Below are 20601 nucleotides of genomic sequence, written 5' to 3' on the forward strand. Positions count from 1 at the left end.
ATCAAGGTTAAGGTAGCTAAATGTTTTTCATTGCCATTATTATTGTTTTATTAAATATTAGCCCATTGGCTTAAATTTGGGAAGGCTTATTATTGAATGAATTTTCTGCGTCATAAACTTCGGGGCTTATTTTAGGGGGAAGGTAAAAGGCAAAAGGCCGGAGCTTATCCCGGTTTCCGTAGCATTAAGCGACTAGGAGTATTGCTACTCCCCCTGGATGGGATGCTAGTCCATCGCAGGGTTACTCCCCAGCAGTAAATTTGCCGGTACCCATTTATACACCTGGGTGGAGAGAGGCACTGTGAGAGTAAAGTGTCTTGCCCAAGAACACAACGCAGCGCCCCGGCCAGGCCTCGAACCCGGGCCGTTCGACTCGGAGGCGAGCGCGCTAACCATTAGGCCACCGCGCCTCCCACAAGGGGAGGGGGAAGGAGGGGGGATCTTATTAGCGACCTTTTCAAATTTTAATCTAGCCTGCGAGTAGGCTCTCTCTTTGGGGACAACGTACGCGCTGTTGCCCCAGAAGAGAGAGCCTGCTCGCAGGCTAATTTCAATCCAGTTACGTTCCCAGAGCCCTCACTCCTCCCTGTTGCTGATCACTTGAACAGAAGACAATCGGTACGAGATTGGTGTGAAATGATGATCGAAAGCATGACCACTAGGTTTTAACGCTCACCCAGGAATTGATGCGATATTGGGGAACGAACGTAACCCCGTCAGGAAAATTACAAGGGGGGACAACAACGAAATTTGTTTAGAAGCAATAACTCACTGTGTAATACCACAAGAAGTGATTTATTAATCATAATTACTATTTTAAACAACATATTTACAGGCTCAAGTTATATATCTGCATTACATACATTCACATGCATGAATAGTTTCTTTAATCAATTAAATACTTTCATCTTTCCTTTCAAACCACAAGCTCTTTACATTGAATTTCCTTTAAAATGAAGGGGAAACAACCTGAGGATAGGTAGCTTGTGAAGTTTTTTCAATCAATTCTCTGCGGTTTTCCAACGACTGTCAACAGACAAAAACGAAAGTTAACCCCTGAGCCAATCAGCAGTGCGTAAAAGTGCGATCAACCAATCAGAAGCGGAGGTAAAACATGTGACCGATGGAAAGGGCGGAAAACATGAGCGCTTTCCTTTTTTATGGAAAAACCGGTTGTTTCGGTGGGAAATAAAATGGAACGGGCCTTTCCACTGGAAATTTCTCGGAAAAAAGGGAATACCTTCAGAGGTATTCCTCTTTTTCCGTTTTTCCGGTATGACCGGAAATTTACTGTTCCTTTTGCTACAACCAAACCGCTCGTTCGCAGAGCTAGGTCAGCGACTGAACCTAAGAACGCTAAAATTTACCTGTTGAATCGATACAAATTAATCCAAAATTCCTGTCGAGTGTAGATAGAGGTCTTTTCTTCTCTTAGAGCGATTTTTTTCCTTTGAGCTTCATTCAAGGCTTCATGAAGAAGGAAGATAATGTGGAAAGTTTCGATTCACCTTCGATTGCCATGTTTTTTCCGGACCCAGGGTCTTCGCAGTTCTATCAAAACGGGAATGTTTAAAAGGAACAGCTCCTTTCCGTTCCTTTTACGTGGTGAAAAAATTTGCACTGTTCCATTTGTCGAAAAATTTTCAAAAAACGCAATCGGTGAAAAAGCACGGAAATGAAATCTAACCGGTAGAGAGCGCGGGAGAAATCAAACAAAAAGGAAGCATGGTCACAAATTTGGTTCGAGCATCACAAAGTCAAACGCGAAAACGACTGAAAAACAGAAGTATTTTCGAAAGCCATTGGAAAATCCACATAACTTATGATTATGCTAAACGGTAACCAGAAGGTTCACTAAATCTTTTGGAGACCGACCACCTCATTTCACTTTCAGCCCAACAGTTACGAACAAAATTCAGTACAAGCCCTTCGACCCATTTTTCGAGCCCTTTCATTCCCAAGAGTGATGAAAATCGAATTTCTCCATACAATATTAATACATTGTTAAACAGATAGGTGATGAGAATATATAAACCATCATTTACAAATAACGACAATTGATACTTTCAGTCCTGGGAGTGAAAAGGCTACTAACATGGCCGATAAGGCCTCCTGCCTTGGTAAAAATCTTAGTTTTCTTTCATAATCTAAAGCTGAAAAACTACAACTGCGTTCTGTCTTTATTTTATCTGTAATAATTTTTCCCAAACGGGAGCAACGCCTAGTGAAGTCTTAGCTAAACCTCTACTAGCTTTGCCTCCTCTGTAAACTTAAGACAATTGAGAGAGCTTGAAAGAGCTTGCCCCTGGCCATTTTTTCTGATTCTTCAAGGAAGCTATGTACAAACTTATCGAATGAAATCACAAAAAACATTTAACATCCCTTTTCGGTCAGTAGCTTTTTCTGCCCCCTTCTCCTGCTACTCTGTTAACTAGCGCCTCTTTGACTGAAACCGTCATTCGAGAAAAATTAATTTTCTTTTTTGTCGCAATCTCCTTTCAGAGCATATTTTTATCGCTGAAATCTGCTAAGCAATACGTTTGCTTGTGTTGCGACTTTTGAAATACTCGCGCCGTTCAACTGCTAAGACGTTTTCGTAAAGGCACTAATTCCCTCAAACAGAATTATACAGTTGGCAGTTATGCTGTCTAACGTCATATACTACAAGTAAACGGTCAAACGGCTGCTTAGGCATTTCAGAGGCACGATCTTCGTATGTTTTGTAACAGCTTGTTATAATATGCAATAATGTTACCCTTTTTCTTTGCAGTTATTTTTAAGGTAGAACTTGGGGTTTTTTTTAAAAAAAAACTATTACTTAATCCCTTCTATGAAATATATTGTATTTTGTAGCGTAATCTTTTACAGAGAGACCTACTATATAAATTTTTAACAGCAAGACAAAGAAAATCTAATTTTAGTCTTAGGTTAAAGTGTTTGACTCGTTTTTGACATCTTTGTGTTGGTTGGCCTGGCCAAATTAACACTGCGTTATTCTGTGAGGCGGCTACTGAAGGCAAAGTTAGAGTGGAACCCAGATATAACGAAGTCCCATGTGTAGCGAACGTTATAATCCATCATCATCATTTTTCTCCAGCCCCGCCAATTTTACTAACAGTAAACATAGTGTACTGGACCAGAACTCTGTTTTAACAAACACATTTTTCCAGCCCCTTGTTACTTCGTCATATCGCGGTTTCACTGTGGTGACGTACTGATAAATATCACTCTCGGGCGTTGGCTTTCTGGGTGGTTGACAAGCTCAGATGTTCCACAGAAAGTCGTCAAAAACGAATCAAAACCAGACCAGTCGGGGGAACAAGTGCTAGTTGATGGCGACATCACTTCTTTGAGAAGAAACTGAGCCCGCGGTGTCCGTCTCAGAAGTTGCTAAGCAACATGACGTATTTATGCACGCGAAGGCTTTCGGAGTACTCGTGAGCGCTCGCTCTAGTTTTTGATAGGATGAAATAATTCGGAAATTCTTCGAGTGCTTCAACGAAGATTTGCCAAAGCTGGCACTTATTCCCCCGACTGAGGCAATGAGTTCCAGCAATAGATTGTGTTTTGTTGTATTTTCGCAAAGACGTAATAACCAAACCAATTAACAATAATTAGGAAAGCACAACCTCTTTCTAAACCCTCAAAAGGTTCGCGCAATTGCAGTTCCTGTCGTCGGAATAGACAAAAGCAATTATTAAAGCACCGACAGACTCTCACGGACTCATGGGCTCAGCTCCCACGCTTGTTGCCCTCGCCCTACCCCCCTTAAGGGAGCCTTGGTTGTTACGCGTAGACAGTGAGAGGGGACTGGCACTGGAGAATCTCCTGGTTGGCGAGACACTAAAAAAGTAAAAAGAGTTAATTAATTTTCATAAACTGTAAAAAGAAGAATTTTAAAAACATCCAGAGTTGTTGTATACTTACTTGGATACCGATCGTCTTATTATTCCTGCTCGTTTTGGCGTTTTGTTCATTGAAAATGCTCTGCTGACCTTTCTCGTAGTCCGCTTCGCCACCCTGTGTTGATAACAAGGAAAAGAAACGTTTGCTGATTTTACATTGCAAATTGAAGAACACATTTTAATAGGCGTTATTCGTATTCTCGGTATTGGACTGGAACTAGCTTGCAATGGAGGCTATTAAATGCGGGTAATCTTTTCAAATGCAAATGACATGAAGCTGTTTTTATAAATGATATTCATCCGCATGAGCCTCCATTGCAAGCTAGTTCCAGTCCAATACCGAGAATACGAATGTGGTCTATTTGATTAGTCTCTTAGCTGAAAAGGAAACAAAGGGACCGATTACGCACGTCGAGAAGATGGCATATTTTGCAAAATTTAGCCAAAAGGTGTAAGTCCGCCGTTCGTAACCCTTCTCAATCTTATCTAATCTTGACCATTCTTTTTCTCCGTTCGTTAGCTAAATGAAAAGAAAAAAAGAGATGTTTGAGAGTTAACTGAGGTAAAAAAAAGCCAAAAAGGTTTCTTTGCTTAACTAAGTAAACTAAAAGCTATGTCCCGGTTTGTGCATTTGAAATCTTAAACCAAAATTTTTCAGGTTTAGTCGTTTGTAAGGTACAGGTAAAGTAAAGGAGCGATGTCGCAGTTTGTGCATCTTCAAAAATTTAATTTAATTTATTTATTTAATGCATATTTTTCTGTACTTTCTGCTTTTCTGTGTTCCCTTTATGTAAAGCTTTATTGAAAAAAAAAAAAGAAACAAACTACAAAAAATTGAAAAATTTAGCATAAAATTTAGCATAAAATCTCAGGGTTTGGCAGGTTGTATCCCGTGTTAATCTTCTCCATCCTGAACTACCCTCATTTCTTTTTAGTTTATAATTACCTCTTTGCTAACATGTCAAACTATTATTTTGAGGTTACCTACAATTTGAAGGTATTAAGTTTGTATGTCGCAAAACGACAAGGTGATCGCCCCCAAACTGTTTACCTGACAGCTCGACTGAGTGTTCCGTTTGACATATCGCTTTTTGACAACATCAGTTCCTGTGGGTCAACTGTAGTCAGAAAATTCTCCTGAAAGGCAACAATACTGCATTAAATTCCATGTTTCAAGAACAATTTAGAGCAGAATGGGAGAGGAAAGTTACGTCTTACCGTGTCTGCTGTGCATGTTGTATTCGCCAGTCCAGTAGTGAGTTTTTGAAGCCAGTCCGGTTTATTGATATCGTCCCCTACCAGTCTGAACATCAAAAGTGTCTCTTTCATTTCCTCAGGGCAGCGGTAGATAATGCCAAATAGATTTTGGCAATCTGTAAAAAAAAAGAAAACAGCACGAGACGTTTAGTTAAAAAAAACAAGAGCTTTAGAGATGAGCAAAATTGGAGTGAAATACGTTATACCGTTGTCACTCAATAAAAAAAGTCATTTTATTTAAGTTTTGGTTTGTTGTTTTTTTCATTACTTTATTAAGCAAAGATAATGTCAGTCCTGGAGACGGAGAGAACAAGTCAACGAAATGTCCGCACGTTGAAGAGTTGCACGTGCAGTTCCCGACTCTCTGATTGGCTGAGAAGTACGGAAAGCCAACAAAGTCAACAAAAAGTTGTCAACAACTGCAACCGTGAGGCGCATGGTGCTCTACTCACCATCATTATCCCGGATGTCCACCACGCGTCTGACATGTGCCAGGGGCATGAATTTCACATGTTTGTAAGCTTTCTGTGGGGTGCGTCCAGCTGGGCTTTTCATTGGTAAGTTGTTCATCATCTTCAAGCCTCGCCGTTTTGTTACCTGCAAGTAAGACAATTACTCCATTATCATCTTCAGGAACGTAGTTTTGAAGTTAAAAGCACAGAAAGGCGAAGGGGGATTGTGGTAGGTCATGTATCAGGGGAATATTTTGTCGTTAAAAGTACGGGAAGGCAGAGTGAGGTGGGGGGGGGGGGGGGAGGTAGCGAAAGAAGATGGAAAAAAATCTCACTCCCTCCGATTCTTCCCTCCTCCCTCCCAAAAAATGTTCCAACCCACAGTTTACTCAAATAGCTAAGCCTTAAACTTTGTCTTCCTTAGAGAAGGATTTACATTAACAAGAGTCAAGTCGGATTCTTATCTTCCGTCTCAGAATTGGCTGAGCCCGCAGTTTCCGGCAAGACTGTTGCCAAGCAACATGACATAAGCTGATGACGACAAGATTTCGGAGTGCTTGTGCTATTTTTAGCTAGAAAGGATTGAAAACTCTTCGGGAATTCAAATAAGAAAATTTGCCCAAACCGGTACTTTTTTACCGTTGTAATTTGTTTAATCTGGACACTTTTGATGTTAACATACCTCCAGACTGTCATTAAAGAGGAAAATAGTCACAGCTTCTCCTTTGCCACAAAGGGTGTCACTCAGCTCAAAGGTGTCGGCTTTGGACACGTAAACACGGTGCGACGATAGAACGTAAGCCTGGTAAAAGGACAAGACATAAGTGAAACTCAAAACTATGAAATGAAAAGTGCTTACAAACATCAGACTAGACGAACTATAAACATGTTAAAGGAGCTATGTCACGGGGATTTCGCAGATTTTTGGTCAAAATTGTTCTGGACTGAGAGATTAGTGGTAGGCAACTAAACCCATAAAAAACATTATCTTTGAACATCTAAAGGAAGCATTAACCTTAATATACGGATAGAAATCAACCTACGGCTAAAAATATCGATTTTTTTGATGACGCGCGGAAACAACTTGAAAACGTTAGCCTAACTTTTTTAAATTGCAATCCGTTTCCATACGAGCCAGATGCTCGTTAACAGATTCAGTGCCCTAATATAGCAATTTTAAATAAAAATTGGCCTATTATTTTTAGGTTTCCTGCCACACAAATATAAATTTTGGCTGTTCAAAAATCTGGTAAAATCCGTGACATAGTCCCTTTAAATTGGGGAAATTCAGTTATTTTTCTGTTTTCCAAGTACTCATACTTACAGGGCATCCATCGACGTCTCTGAGAATTTCAAACATTTGTACTTGTCCTTCTGTCTTTCTTTTGTCTTCGTTTATGTGACTAAGAGAAGAAAGGTTTCGTTAATACAGTGATCAAGGAAACAGGGATAGTGTAGCGGTCATCAGGCAATTTAATACATTATTTTGCAAAATGCAGGGTTTTCATTAAGAATTGTAATTGCAGGAGAATAGCGTAAAGTAACCGGAGAATGACTTTTAGAGGTTCCACATCTTTATAAAAAAATAGTTACAGGCCTTTGAAATTTAGCCGGAGAATTCTACGTAGTAGAAGGAGAATTCTCCGATCTCCGATGCCTAATGAACACCCTGAAAATGTCGCAGAAATTGGGGCAAAACTTTAAAACGTAAGGTACGCGGTGACGAATTTCGCTTGCCCATTATTGTAATCCATTTCCATCCTCGCCATCGTAAGTCATCCTCACTTTCTAATGGCTTCCTGTCATTTGTCAAATACTGTTTTACAAAATTTAATCATTTCCGTTGGGTTTCCTTTGATTAAGGTAGGTTTTGAACTTCTCCAAATCAGTGAAAAAAACACAGATGACATATAGAGTAAAAATGCTTTGGACGGTTATCGTTTCAAGCCTTACGTCATAACGTTCTTCAGTGAGTCCACTGCCTTGCCAAGAGCTGCGTGATCCGGGTTTTTCTTGTCTGTATGTTTCAGGAGATCTGAGGAAAGAGAGCGTCGATATCTCACATGTTAAAAGTCATTCTATGCCAAACGCTTCAAATTTTATGCGAACGGTAGTGAGCGTTCGCAAGCAAAACCACTCGTTCTTCGTGGCGAACAGACAGGATAAAAGCAAGACCCGGCCCAGCCTAATGTTAATGTAAGTTGCAAATCGTTGGCCTGTAATTCTGAGTTTAGCTGCGACGTTCGGCACTGTGTTTTGCAATTTTATCAGTGTACCTGAGAGAAGTAAATTCATGCTGGGCAGTCTTTGGACCGGTCTGATTAGAAGTTCCGCCAAGCTCTGTCGTCCACACTCTGGTCTGCTAAGGCACGCCTAATAAAACAACGCAAAAAATGAACAATCAGTTAGTTTGACAGCGGATTGTTATAGCAAACTGACCAATCAGGGGATCAATTAGCAAACAGTTGTGCACAGGGTTCCGACTATTGGTAACGAGTCTGTAGCCTTTGAACAGGCTCCTTGGTGGGGGATATGACTCTCCCCATAACCCTCCATACCTTCTCTCTCGCCGACCTTCCTCTTCATATCCCAACCTGAGAGCCGCAGAGCCGGCTAAAAGCCAGGTCGAGCATGGCTATCGTGTCCGTGTTGTGTTTTTGTGCAAAGCACTTTACTCTTACAGTGGCTATAAATGTGTACCAATCAAATGTTCGGCCAACCTGTCCTAACATTTAGGAAAGACTTACAACACATCTGAGGGGAGAACTAATACTCCTGATTGATTAAGGCCATGAAAACCTAAATTAGCGCTCATGTTATTGTAAGTACATTTACCTTTAAAAAGGCGTGAAATCTTGGGATATCTCGATCACATCTCGTCACTGTCTCTTTCGTCATCTCAAAGTAGTTGACGAACGGCGGATAAACTTTAACCATGTCTTCAGCCTGAGAAAATCAACACCAATAGAGAGGTTTTTCACAACTCAACTGGAAAAAATTGGCAATTATACACGAAACCGGCAACTTCAGTAAACGGAAGCTCAATTCTACCCCCGCACGAGAAACGTCTAAGGGCGTTTTTTTGGGGGACTATTCTGGCTATTCTCATTCCGGTTTATGAATAGCAGAATACACGGAATATCCATTCCCAAAAGAACGCATATTCTGAAAACGGAAAACTAGTGGCGGAGGTGACCTGAGAACTATTGTATCTGACCACGCGCCATTCTCGTCCCCATAGCCCTTTCGTTTTTCTTAGCCGGCTGGGCCTTGGCACGAGGAAACGAAGGGCTCTGGGGACAAAGAATTTCCAGTCCTAGATTCTTGGACTTCCGGTCTTCATGTACACAGTCATGACGTTTCAAAAGAATGTATGAGAGAGTCGTTACGTTTTTGACTTCCGTTTAGGAATTTTTTGTTCCAAACAGCCAATCAAAAAAATTCGAATAAATTCAAAAATCCTATGTCCCCACAGCCCTCCGTTTTCTCGTGCCAAGCCGGCTAAGAGAAACGAAAGGGCTATGGGGTCGAGAATGAGCACGCGCGAGTTTCGAACGACCTGGGGTGACCGGCCGCGTTTGATTTCCCGCCAAAACTTAACCAAAACAATGCATATTCTGCTAACTCCGAGTAAACCGTTCATTCCGTTCATTCTGCTAACGGGAGCAGAATGAACGGAATAGTATTCCGATCATTCCGAAAACGAAATAGGTCCCAAAAGAACGCGGTTACAGTCGATTCCGAATATTCCTATTCCGGAATAATTCCAAAAGAATGCACCCTGAGATTTACGACCCAAAAAAACTATACCGATGACGTAGCACCACGGAGTTCCGTGTAGTGTCTCTGATTGGTTATAACTTCTGCGCGAAAATTCAAAACCGAGAAACAACCAATCAGATACACTACACAGCTCGTTGTATAGTTTCGTCATCAGTATGGAATTTTTTGGGTCGTCTCTTTAGCGTACTGTCTCGCAGGGGAAGAATAAGGACGAAAAGAGCAGTCTCTTTACTGAAGCTTCAGAACCAATGGCTTTTCTTGTAAGTCCCTTACGTGTTTAATAATGATGTCCCCGATGCATTTGTCTTCTTTCCATTCATTCACTAGCACTTCAAGCTCACTCTACGGCAAAGAAAGGAGTAGGTATTTGAATCACAAAATATGACAGCCACTTTAGAGATAAAAATCTTTCACTTTTACCAAAAGATTGATATGAATTTTTTCAATGAGTTTTCTTGTAGTTCCCAACACGATACTGTTGTTGTTATGGTAAATAAAAAGATATCTCACCATGATTTTATTGTGAACCTCCAGAATGCCTGGTAACCGACCAAAGATTGTCTTGATGTCCTCAGCAGAGATGATTGATCCACCACGCGGTTCTTTCTCCAGTGGCTCTTTGAAAACCTAAACGGAATAAAGCGCTTGTCAAAAAAGAAATTATGGAATATGCATCATGTTCCATTTCACGTGAACAAACTAAGTTAAGCTTGCACAAGTGCCACTTTATACAGAATAGGAGTTCTCTTCTCCGCAGAGGAACCTTCAGTGGAGGGGAAAAGTCCCCCGCGCGCTTTCGTTTCTCTCGCCCCAGGCTCCACGTGCTTACTTTTAGCCCGTACGAAAAGAGGCCTCTGCGGAGGAGAGAGGAATAGGTGCGCCTTTTTCTTTCAACTTTTCTCGTAATTTAATTGAGACGCAAGTTGATCGTAAAACAGTCATATCTTGCAACGTTTTCGTTGCAGCAAACATTGCACAAATTGGGTGAAGTTGTACTTTTTGTATCGTCAACAATTGTGGCATTGCTGCAACAATTTTTGTATACCTGATTGGTACTTATTTTCGCGGGAACTTAATTTCGCGAAAATGGAACGGGCATATTTCGCGGAACTTTAATTTCGCGATTTGGCCAAAAAAATACGTTTCAAGGAACTAAATTTCGCGAAAATTGTCTAGATACTGGTCTACATTAACAAACAGTAAGCCTCAAAATTGACAAAACCAGAAGCCCATTAAAACTGATTTTAAGTTTTCCCCAGCAATAGTTTCTAATCACAAAACGAAACTTAAAACAGTTTGACATGTTTTTTTTGTAACAAAGTAGAGCTAGTTTGACGACTGTACCAAGATAATTATGTAGTAAACTGACGGCAACGTTGATTAATCATAACGAATTATATCGAGTTCGCGTCGTTATGTTTCGCGAGAACCTTTTTTCGCGGGTCTTTAATTTCGCGTTTTTTTTGAAAATCGCGAAAAACGCGAAAAATAAATCCCGCGAAAATGAGTAACAATAAGGTACTTTTACCAAGACGGTGTATGGGGCTCGCTCAATATGGGGTCCTGGAGCCCGTTTCTAGAAAGCTCCAGAAACTTTTCGGGCCTGCAAAGCTATTCTTAGTTATCTGTATCTTAAAAACAGAAAAGTGTATAGGCCTGAAACTTTGTATGAAGGGGACCTCCGCTCATATTAATAATATGTGAATAAAACAGCTCTGTATAATCATAAGGTTTGAGATTTTCTATCGCTTTCCAGCTGCGAAAACTTTTCGGGAGCTTGACTCTTTTGCGGGTCTCCAGTGGCTAGTTTTGTTTGATATATATACTTTTTTTTCTCTTTTAACAAAACCCTTTTTATTATTGCTTCGCACTCTCCCTTAGTGAAAACCACGTGTCTTCGAAGCGCTTTTACATGATAGAATATTGGAAATCCTTTAACTGTTAAGCTTTAGCCTGCCGTAGTTATGCGTTATTAATACCTTGAGGATGTTAGTAAGTATTTCGACGTAGTTTCTTTCCGTCTGTAACAGTTCCATGGCCACTTGCTGCCGTGACGTCAGAGGTTTGGGGGGAGCTGGGACGGGTGTGCTCAGAGGCGAGATTGTTCCACTTGGCGTCTCTAAAGGAACGGGACAAAAGAGGAGAGGCTCTTTTAGAGTGTTTTTGATACTGCTTGTGTAATTATTGTTTTGACAAATTGGAGAGAAAGTTCTCAAACGTGTAGAGGGCACCTTACATGTAGATTGTAGTGGTTTTTATACTGTTTAGTTTGAGAGCAAAGTTATACAGGATTCGTACTCTTTTGAGCTGTTAAAATTCTATGAACCTAACTAAATTGACTATCTTTCTTGTAAATTTGAAAAAAATTATCTTGATTTTGAGTACTTTTTTACCCTTTTCTTTACAAAAAAAAACCTGCCGAATTATTTTGTACAATCAATACCAACTTTCCATGACACACTTAAATGTCGTGACTTTCCAGGCCTGGAAAACGAAATTCTAAAATTCCATGACTTTCCAGGCCTGGAAAATGAAATTCTAAAATTCCATGACTTTCCAGGCCTAGAAAATGAAATTCTAAAATTCAATGACTTTCCAGGCCTGGAAAATGAAATTCTAAAATTCCATGACTTTCCAAGTTTTCCATGGCCTGTAAGATCCCTGTTAGAGCGATTTTCACTTGAGTGTCGAAAGTAAATTGCGTTTGCATTACTACGCTTAGTGATTGGCTTAAAAGTCTCGCGCCACTTTCTCAGCCAATCAGAACTAAAACAAAAACCAATCGTGACTCGCTTGCGCAGGTTTTCCTGCACTTCATGCCAGGTACATGCATTTGCTTCAAGTTTTGATTGGTTCACTTTATTGTCTGTGTCCTTTGTGATTGGCCAGAGTGATAACTTTGGTTTTGGTTTTACGACACTCAATTGAAAACTGCTTTATAAGGTACATGTAACAAGGAATGTTACTCAATCCTTGACCAACAGAAGTCTAGAAAATTACTAGTGTTTAGAAGTTGGCAGAGCGTTCTAATAATTCCTCAACAAAAAGGAATCGGTCCAGTAAAATTAGCAAAGTTCAGACGTTGGTGAGGAATGTTACCTTTGGGCGTGGCTGGCGACACCAATGTGTTGTCCAGAAGAGATCCAGAAACAGACAACAAATCACCACTTTTGCGTTTTGAACGGAACAGAGGGGACTCTGGGGAGAGCAAGTCACTGAGATCTGTATCCTTGAGTTTGCGGCGTTTTCTCTTCCGACCGCTAACAGGTGTATTTTTCTGTGGGGTGGTCACAGATGGGTCCTGGTAATAGATAAAAAAAGTGACATGACAATCAGCTGTCCAAATGGCAAATTATACTTCAAAAGAGAACAGCTTCATACATGTACAAATGTAAGTAGAATCAAACCTCCCAAATCCCCAAAACAGACATGCTGTCAACATCTTGGGGATAATGCTGAGTGCCCCCTTGTTGAAGTGGTGATGTGATGCAAAGACACAACTAAGGGTCAGCTTTGGAAGATACTCTTTAGACAGAGTGATTGTTTTACTTTTTCTCCCAGAGTCAATCCTTGAGTCAGTAATGCTATTTAAACTTTGCATATGTGAAGAAAACCCTATTGTAGTAGTGTGTGACCATTCTGATTCAAATGAAAGCTTTTTAGCAGTACTTTTAAACACTACTTTACTGTACAAGGTGGCTCAAACTTATCTGATCTGTGGATGGAAACGTTTTCACACAAAAAATTTGAGATTTAAAAGAAAAATCGATTTATGGGAGCAATAGACTTTTTACAAGTAACAGAGGTTAGTCGCAAGTCATAGCACTTACCGTAGCAGTGAAGTGATACAATGACTCGTCAGCACATGCATCCATGTGAATACTGGCCCAGAACCACTGCAAGTTAAACAAAACAACATGTTGTGAGTAATAAGAAGAAACAAAAGTTTTGTATGATTTACAAAGTGTGTTACATGTAGATTAACAAAGTTTTATACTTTTATAAATTATGTTGTGGTTTAAATTTATCATTGGTTTATTCCTTTTAAAACCAGTTTGATTTTTAGTTTTCATTGTGTCATGTATTCATTATCAGATTTCTGAAACAAAAGGAAATAAAAATGAAACTGGTTTGAAATAAAAGGAACCAAAGATAAATTTAAACCACAACATTTACAAAATTCAAGACATTAGTTGTCCTGTCACTCCATGGTTATTACTTTTTTCAAAACCATTTTTTTTCTCATTTTGTGATCACAGGGGTCTTAAAGGAAACCTCCACTGTTACGACAAGTTGATGTTGAATTATTTGGAATAATTTCTAAATTCCAAATTTTGGGAGAAAAGGTAGAAATAACATTAAATACTGTAACAAAAAAAAAGGAATAAAAGGAATCCCAAAAAGGAATCCCGTGCACTGCCATTTTGGATAATTTTATGATGTGTTATGGTTGCCACTATTGTTTGGAAGCTGATGATCTTTTGTGTAAAACAATTGAGCAACCATTACATGTCATAAAATCCAAAATGGCAGCACACAGGAAATTTAAAAGCCATAATTTTTTCCATTTTATTATTACAATTAAATGTTATTTCTCCCTAATCTTGTTACATGTAAATTTGAATTTAGGCATTGTTTCAAACAATTCAATGTCAACTCAAACAAGTGCATGTTAACAAAGACAGTCTTAAAGCGACTAGATGTACATGAAGGGGGCTTGAATTGAGGGGGTATTTATCAGATTTTTTAATAGGAGATACATGTAACTTCCAAACATTTTCTTTAGCTTTTATTCTGATTATTTTACTAATTTTTTCTAGTGTTTTTCTAGGTGACAGCTGCAGATTTAGACTACAAACATAGATGTATTTACTAACCTCTTGTCTAACAACTTGGCAATGTGTCTGGTCTATCAGACCACTTGGAAGTTCTGTGACACCGTCTTCAATGACAAGATGTGTACAGCGAGTATCACTGGGCTCCACATGCACCCCACCTAGAAAAAAATGTTTTCAAAATTAAGATCACATTTAACTCAGCATTGTAAAACAAAGTACAAAGTTTAAAAAAATGTTAAATATACTCAGATGTCTTTTCATCTATTTTTTTAGGGGAAAGGGTGTTTCTTTATAAAGTAACGGTATATAACAGACCTTGTTGCTCTGTGGATTCTTCCATATGTTTTTTCTCATCATCTGAAAATCCATGGAAACTGAGATAACATCCATGAAATGGCATCATCTTGAATTTTTCCTATGATGAAAAATTGAAGTCAATATTATTATTTTTTTATATATTTTTTCTGCAGCATAGTATAAAAGTAGCGTAATGGTTACTATGCCCAACTAGCGATCAGGGGTGATGAAACATACAGTGTCAGATCAAGACCTGTTAGACTACAAAAGAATCTATAGATGACTGCAAGCTGAAAGTAAGGAAACTGGTTACTTCTGTTGGCTTGTCTTTATAAGCAAGAAAAAAACTTACCATTCCGTCATCCATGGCATTTGCTCCCCTATAAAACAAAATAAATGCAGTTAAAACTTTTTAAAACTAACATTCATTAAGCACTGGCTCAGCATTTAGTACCCTGAGAAAACAAGTGCTCAATTCTTCCCCTGTGAGAAAAACATCTGAGATTTACTGACCCCCCCCCCCTCCCCCCACTTCCCCCAACAACAAAAAAAGTACAGTACTGGTGACATGGCTTGTCAGAATATCTTGTAGTCTCTGTTAGTCTCTGTTAGTCTCTGTTTGTTACTTTTGCATAGAAATTCAAAACTAACTCATAAATAATTTGGATTCTCTGTAGAACTGTGTCATCATTGTTTTTGGGGGGGGTTGAGAGTATAAATTTGAACATGAAGAGTAATACTGTATACAGTGTTTTCAAAACAAGCCGGTGACTGCCGGAGTTCTGCCAGCTACTTGATTGTTTGTTGCCGGTTACTCAGGTCATAGCAATCAGCTCACAACAAACAAGCTTGGTGCCACAGCCCCCTACTCTTCTAGAACTTTGCTGACACCCACTTCAAAACATTTTGAAACCCCTGTATAACCGTTTATACAGTCGAAGCTCTTTAACAGACACTCTCGTAAGTGGACAGCTCTACTTAGGGCCGCCTTGTTTTAAACCCTGTTTTAACTCCCATACAACCTCTGTACTTTTACATTCTCGTAAGCGGACATTCCCGTTAGCGGCCGCAGACACTTTCAGAGATTACATCTTAGACTTTCTCTTTGACTTTTAGCTCCCGTGAGCGGACACCCCAAAGAAAATCCTGTTAACAACCTCTGTATGGTTTCGTTATCAATCAACTTCACATCGCTGTTTGTCACAATGATTTTACAGTAATTACAATACCATATTTTAGTGTTTCAGTTTTGTTGTCATCGGCGTCCGTCCGGTTATTGTAAGCTGGGCAAGCTCCTGTAAGCGGCCATCTATCCCCTACACCACTTGTGGCTTCTTATGAGAACTATTCTCGTAAGCGGCCAGCTACAGTTACGGACACTTTTGTCGCGTCCCGAGGGTGTCCGCTTACGGGAGCTTTGACTGTACTCAGTTGGTTAGTACTGTTGAATTTCACTTGGGCAGTTCTGCATATATACCAGTAACTGAGAGTTTCTGGCCACTGTACTTCATTAATAATAATAATAATAATAATAATAATAATAATAATAATAATAATAATGTTTAAATAACGTTTTACTCACAGTTCATTTCGTCTTTCCCAGCACTTTGTAACCCATTGTTCTGTCATAATAGTAGTTCCAAGACTCACAGCAGCCTGTGGGAACACACACCAAAACATGCAAATGTTGTTAACTTTTTAAACACATGTTGTATATGTTCAGGGTTCAAAAAAGTCCCGTCCCATTGTGCAGCACAAGTAGATTTTGCTGCCAGGCAAGAAACTTTTCATGCTCGTTTGCCTGGTGGACAAAGGCCCAAGCAAGTCGCCTGTTGACTAAATCATCTAAGACAGGCATGCAGCTGCCCCAGGCAAGCAAAATTCAGTTGTGAGCTGTGTGATCCAAGAAAAGCTGTTATTTAAGACTTTTTAAACCCTGGACATTGAAACATGACAGACCCGTCTATTCTAAGCATGATAACCTGCCATGCTTTATCAACTGCAACTGGCACATGACCAACAGACCTTCTTTACTCTATGTTACCACACTTACTGTAGTCTGTGCATGTATTGTAACCCTCACTAGTGACACACCCTTCTGCCTTGTACATGTTATAGGTGTAATGGTTTTAAATAAGAAAACTAAAATAGAACTTCCCAGAATTAAGCCACAAATTAAGCCGAAGCTCTCTTAACGGACACTCTCGTAAGCGGACAGCTCTACTTATGACTGCCTTGTTTGAAACCCAATTTTAACTCCCATACAAACTCTGTATTTTTACTTTCTCGTAAGCAGACATTCCCGTAAGCAGCCGCAGACACTTTCAGAGATTACGACTTAGACTTTTTCTTTGTTTTTAAGCTCCCGTAAGCGGACAACTCAAAGAAAAACCTATTAACAACCTCTGTATCTTGTTTTTATCAATCAACTTCAGTTACGGACACTTTTTTTGCGTCCCGAGGGTGTCTGCTTACAAGAGTTTCGACTGTATACATTAATCTAATACATTCATGATCACCCTGGCACAACAAGAGTTTTTGTCACTCCTGCCTCAGGAAAGCATGGTGAACAAATTCTCCTGGATTCAGGATGGAAGATGTTGTATGCACATACTCACCCTGTACTTCTGCCCATGTATCGAGCTAGCTACAAGCTGTGTAACCCTTCCACTAAACTCTCGTCGTATACTACCACCCATATGATGAACAAGATTACAAAGTCTTCCAAGTTCTTCTTTCTTTCGAAATCCAGTGAAGCATATGATAAGATTACTCATGACTGAGCAATAAAGAGGTCTTGAATTGTACGGCAAAGGCTGTTCTTGTTTAGCGCATGAATACACTACTGGGGGTCCAATGATTCTTTGCTCTTCCTTGCGCAAAAGCTCAAAGTCTTCTCCATCAAAGGGTTCACATACAAAAACTAGTTCAATGTTATCAGTTACTCCTTGCAATGTTTCTCTCACATTATCTGATATCGTCACATGAAGCTTTAGAGCCTACAGAGAAAAAGGAAAGGAATTCAAATATAAAAAATAAAATAAAAAAATAATAATTTAATTCTCTCAATAAAATTTTAAACGTAAAAACCATTGTATCTGTGAAGCTTAATTAGAACATTTCTAAAACACGGTTTTCATATCAGAGCAGATCATGGTTTGTGTAGTATAAAGCAACTAGAAAACTGCTTCCCTCTGAGTGAGATGCTGTTTAAAGGGACATGGTCAGCGTTCTTACTGCGCTGACCTGGACACTAGTTTTCACGTTTTGAAAAAAGTCCACCTTAACCCGAAATCAAAAATACGCATAGAGAACCTTCAGAAATCTGCTTCAATCTTCTCAGTGTTTCACTAAATGGGAAAATTTCAAAAGAAAACACTGAGAAGATTGAAGCAGATTTCTGAAGGTTCTTTATGCGTATTTTTTATTTCGGGTTAAGGTGGACTTTTTTCAAAACGTGAAAACTAGTGTCCAGGTCAGCGCAGTCTGAACGCTGACCATGTCCCTTTTATAACAGGTTACTCCCCTCTCACTCTTATATCAGTATGGAACAATGAAGACTACAGGGCACTTCTCAACCACTGATATCAGAGTTCTCATTAATGAACACATGGGTGTAAATGCTGCACGAAAATTTAAAAGGAAGCATGGCTTTTGAGCCCATGCGTCTCAGGACTGCACAACTCATTGACTGGGTACTACTGCCTTGGAAAAACTTGATGTATCCACACACACACCAGATGAACAAACCAAAAAACATTAAAGTAGTCCGGGGACTGCCTTAAAAAGCAAAGGAGGGGAGGAAAGGGGGGGGGGGGGGGGGGGTCCTGATCCTGTTTCATGCACAAATTTAAATCAAATTCACAGGTCATGTATACTTGAAATAGCACATTAAGTCAAAAATTCACTAATCACATGTCTTTTCTAGCTTTTTTCAAGTGTCACAGACTTATTTTTGCCGTCATGTATAAAAACCCTTTGCTCCCCCCAAAAAGACCCTAAGTTTAATTTCCTGCAACTGGAGATCCCAAGGATTATGAAGGACCCCCTAACTTCCAGAATAAGTGGGAAATATAATCTGGATTTGCACCTACAACAAAATGAGTAGACCAGTGAGTTTTTGGGTACCCTGACATAATGCTGAGAAATATAACAAAACCCCATCCTGGGGGACAAACATCTTACAGTAGTCATTGGGCTATGAAAACCACTGTTAAATGCTAAGACGTACAGTGAGGCTCCTCTTATTGCTATGACAGAAACATACACGTACTTCAACCGTACCAACAAAACAAAACTCCGAGCCAATAGCTGTATTTACCTCGATTGCTTGCATGAGTTCTTTATTTTCCCCATTTTCTCTTCCCACCACACAAAGTCGAGTTTCCATAGAAGAGCTGGAGCTGTTACTTCCTAAAATTTGATTTCAAAAATTGACTTTTTAACACAATAAAATATTTGAACATACAGGTAGTATTGAACAACTATTTGTTGTCGAGCTTTAATTATTTTCTACTTTTCCCATTCCTTCGGATTATCTTTCTAAGGTTGAATGAACGCAAGAAGAACAGTAAAATTGTTTATATCCTTCCTTCACAAAATCATTTCGGTCGCTTTGAGAAAAAAGCTACAATAACATGAAAATTAACAAAGAATACGTATACAACGTACAAAGTGGAGAATTTATAAAACCACTGCAATCGAAACACGATTATTGTCGACCTTATCCCTTAGATCACACATGTAATGTTTCTACGAACAACTTCACTATATACTGCCTATAATGCAATTGAATGGGAATGTTCTATTGTAAACAGAAGGATAACCTTTAATTTACTCAAACTGTCAAACAGTGAAATCTACAAACTCACCTTCACGTGAAGAAGTCTGGTGATCGGAGGCGTCCAAGTTTCCAGAATTGTCGGCATCCATTTCGCCTAGAAACGCCGTATTATCAAGGTAATTCTTTCTATACCTATTTCCTCAAATCTAGTGCTTAATCTAAAGTAAATTAGCCTGATTTTCTGCGAATTTTGTGCCGCGTCAAATCCCAAAGAAATTTCCTTTTCAAAAATGGCGGTTGTACAACGGTTGAATAGGCCATTTCCATATTTGGAGGTCTTGAGCCGGGTTTACATTTCCGTGTCAGCGGTAAGTCCAAGGCGAGAAATACTTTAAATAGTACCACATGAAAATATCCCTCAAACTGTGAGGTTGCAAGAGATCTAAAGAGGGCCAAAAACAAGTATAGATTTTTTTTTTCAATTCCTTTAGTGATATGGAGCCTACTCGTAAATAATGCCTAAAAAAATCTTCAAATAATAACCTTCGGAGTATAAGCCCATGGACGCAAGGCCGGCCATTCAAATAACGGACCCAACCAAGGCTGTTTTGATGAACATGACAAGACTACGGCTGTTTTTTTTTTTTTGTTTTGTTTTTTTTTGGAGGGGGAGGGGGGGGGGGGTTATTATTATTATGGCATTACAATGTTTTAAAGACTTTTGATGTTCATCTGTTGAAGTTCTTAGTTATAGTTGCACCTAGAGTAGAGAGTCGTTCAAATCAATAAGCCCGACCCATTTTCCAGACGCAAAATTACCTTCGAAAAAAAAAACATCCCAAAATAATTAACCCAACCCACCCGAAAAAAGGCCTGTTTAAACAAAGAAAAAAGCCCAGGGCTTATATACTTTAGTATTGTTAAGTTAATAATAAAGATGGTAAATTCCAAGCTCGGTGATAAATGAAGATGAATTGTTCAACGATGACACGAGCTTGGGACAAAGAAAAAAATCTGAGTCCCCGACGGGAATCGAACCTATAGCCTCCAGTCAGATACCGGTTGGGGGCTCTAACCAACTGAGCTACGAGATACTCGTGGTGAGCTGGGCCATTTACTAGGTTGATATGAGACACGCGTCCTGCTGATCCTAGCAGTATGCGGGACGCGTGTCACATATCAACCTGGTAAGTGGCCCAGCTCACCACGAGTCTCTCGTAGCTCAGTTGGTTAGAGCGCCCAACCGGTATCTGGGAGGCCATGGGTTCGATTCCCGTCAAGGAGTC

The 20601-nt window shown here is 39.6% G+C and overlaps 1 protein-coding gene across 1 annotated transcript; it reads right to left on the reverse strand.

The window, feature by feature from the left end:
• Nucleotides 1-779: 779 nt before the first annotated feature.
• Nucleotides 780-19610, reverse strand: LOC144662005 (protein ECT2-like). Its single transcript, XM_078522736.1, has 22 exons — nucleotides 19404-19610; nucleotides 18854-18945; nucleotides 17151-17531; nucleotides 16115-16188; nucleotides 14885-14912; nucleotides 14551-14650; nucleotides 14275-14393; nucleotides 13228-13293; nucleotides 12497-12698; nucleotides 11377-11516; nucleotides 9908-10024; nucleotides 9671-9739; nucleotides 8450-8560; nucleotides 7891-7987; nucleotides 7568-7649; nucleotides 6939-7017; nucleotides 6297-6416; nucleotides 5615-5759; nucleotides 5124-5278; nucleotides 4957-5042; nucleotides 3928-4020; nucleotides 780-3843 (listed from the first exon to the last, which is right to left on the reverse strand). Exons 1-22 carry the CDS (start codon nucleotides 19462-19464, stop codon nucleotides 3717-3719), a joined length of 2544 nt encoding a protein of 847 aa, XP_078378862.1. The 5' UTR covers nucleotides 19465-19610; the 3' UTR covers nucleotides 780-3716.
• Nucleotides 19611-20601: the final 991 nt, after the last annotated feature.

This window comes from Oculina patagonica, chromosome 8 (assembly GCF_052425735.1).
Source record: "Oculina patagonica isolate OP01 chromosome 8, crgOcupat, whole genome shotgun sequence".
NCBI lineage: Eukaryota > Metazoa > Cnidaria > Anthozoa > Scleractinia > Oculinidae > Oculina > Oculina patagonica.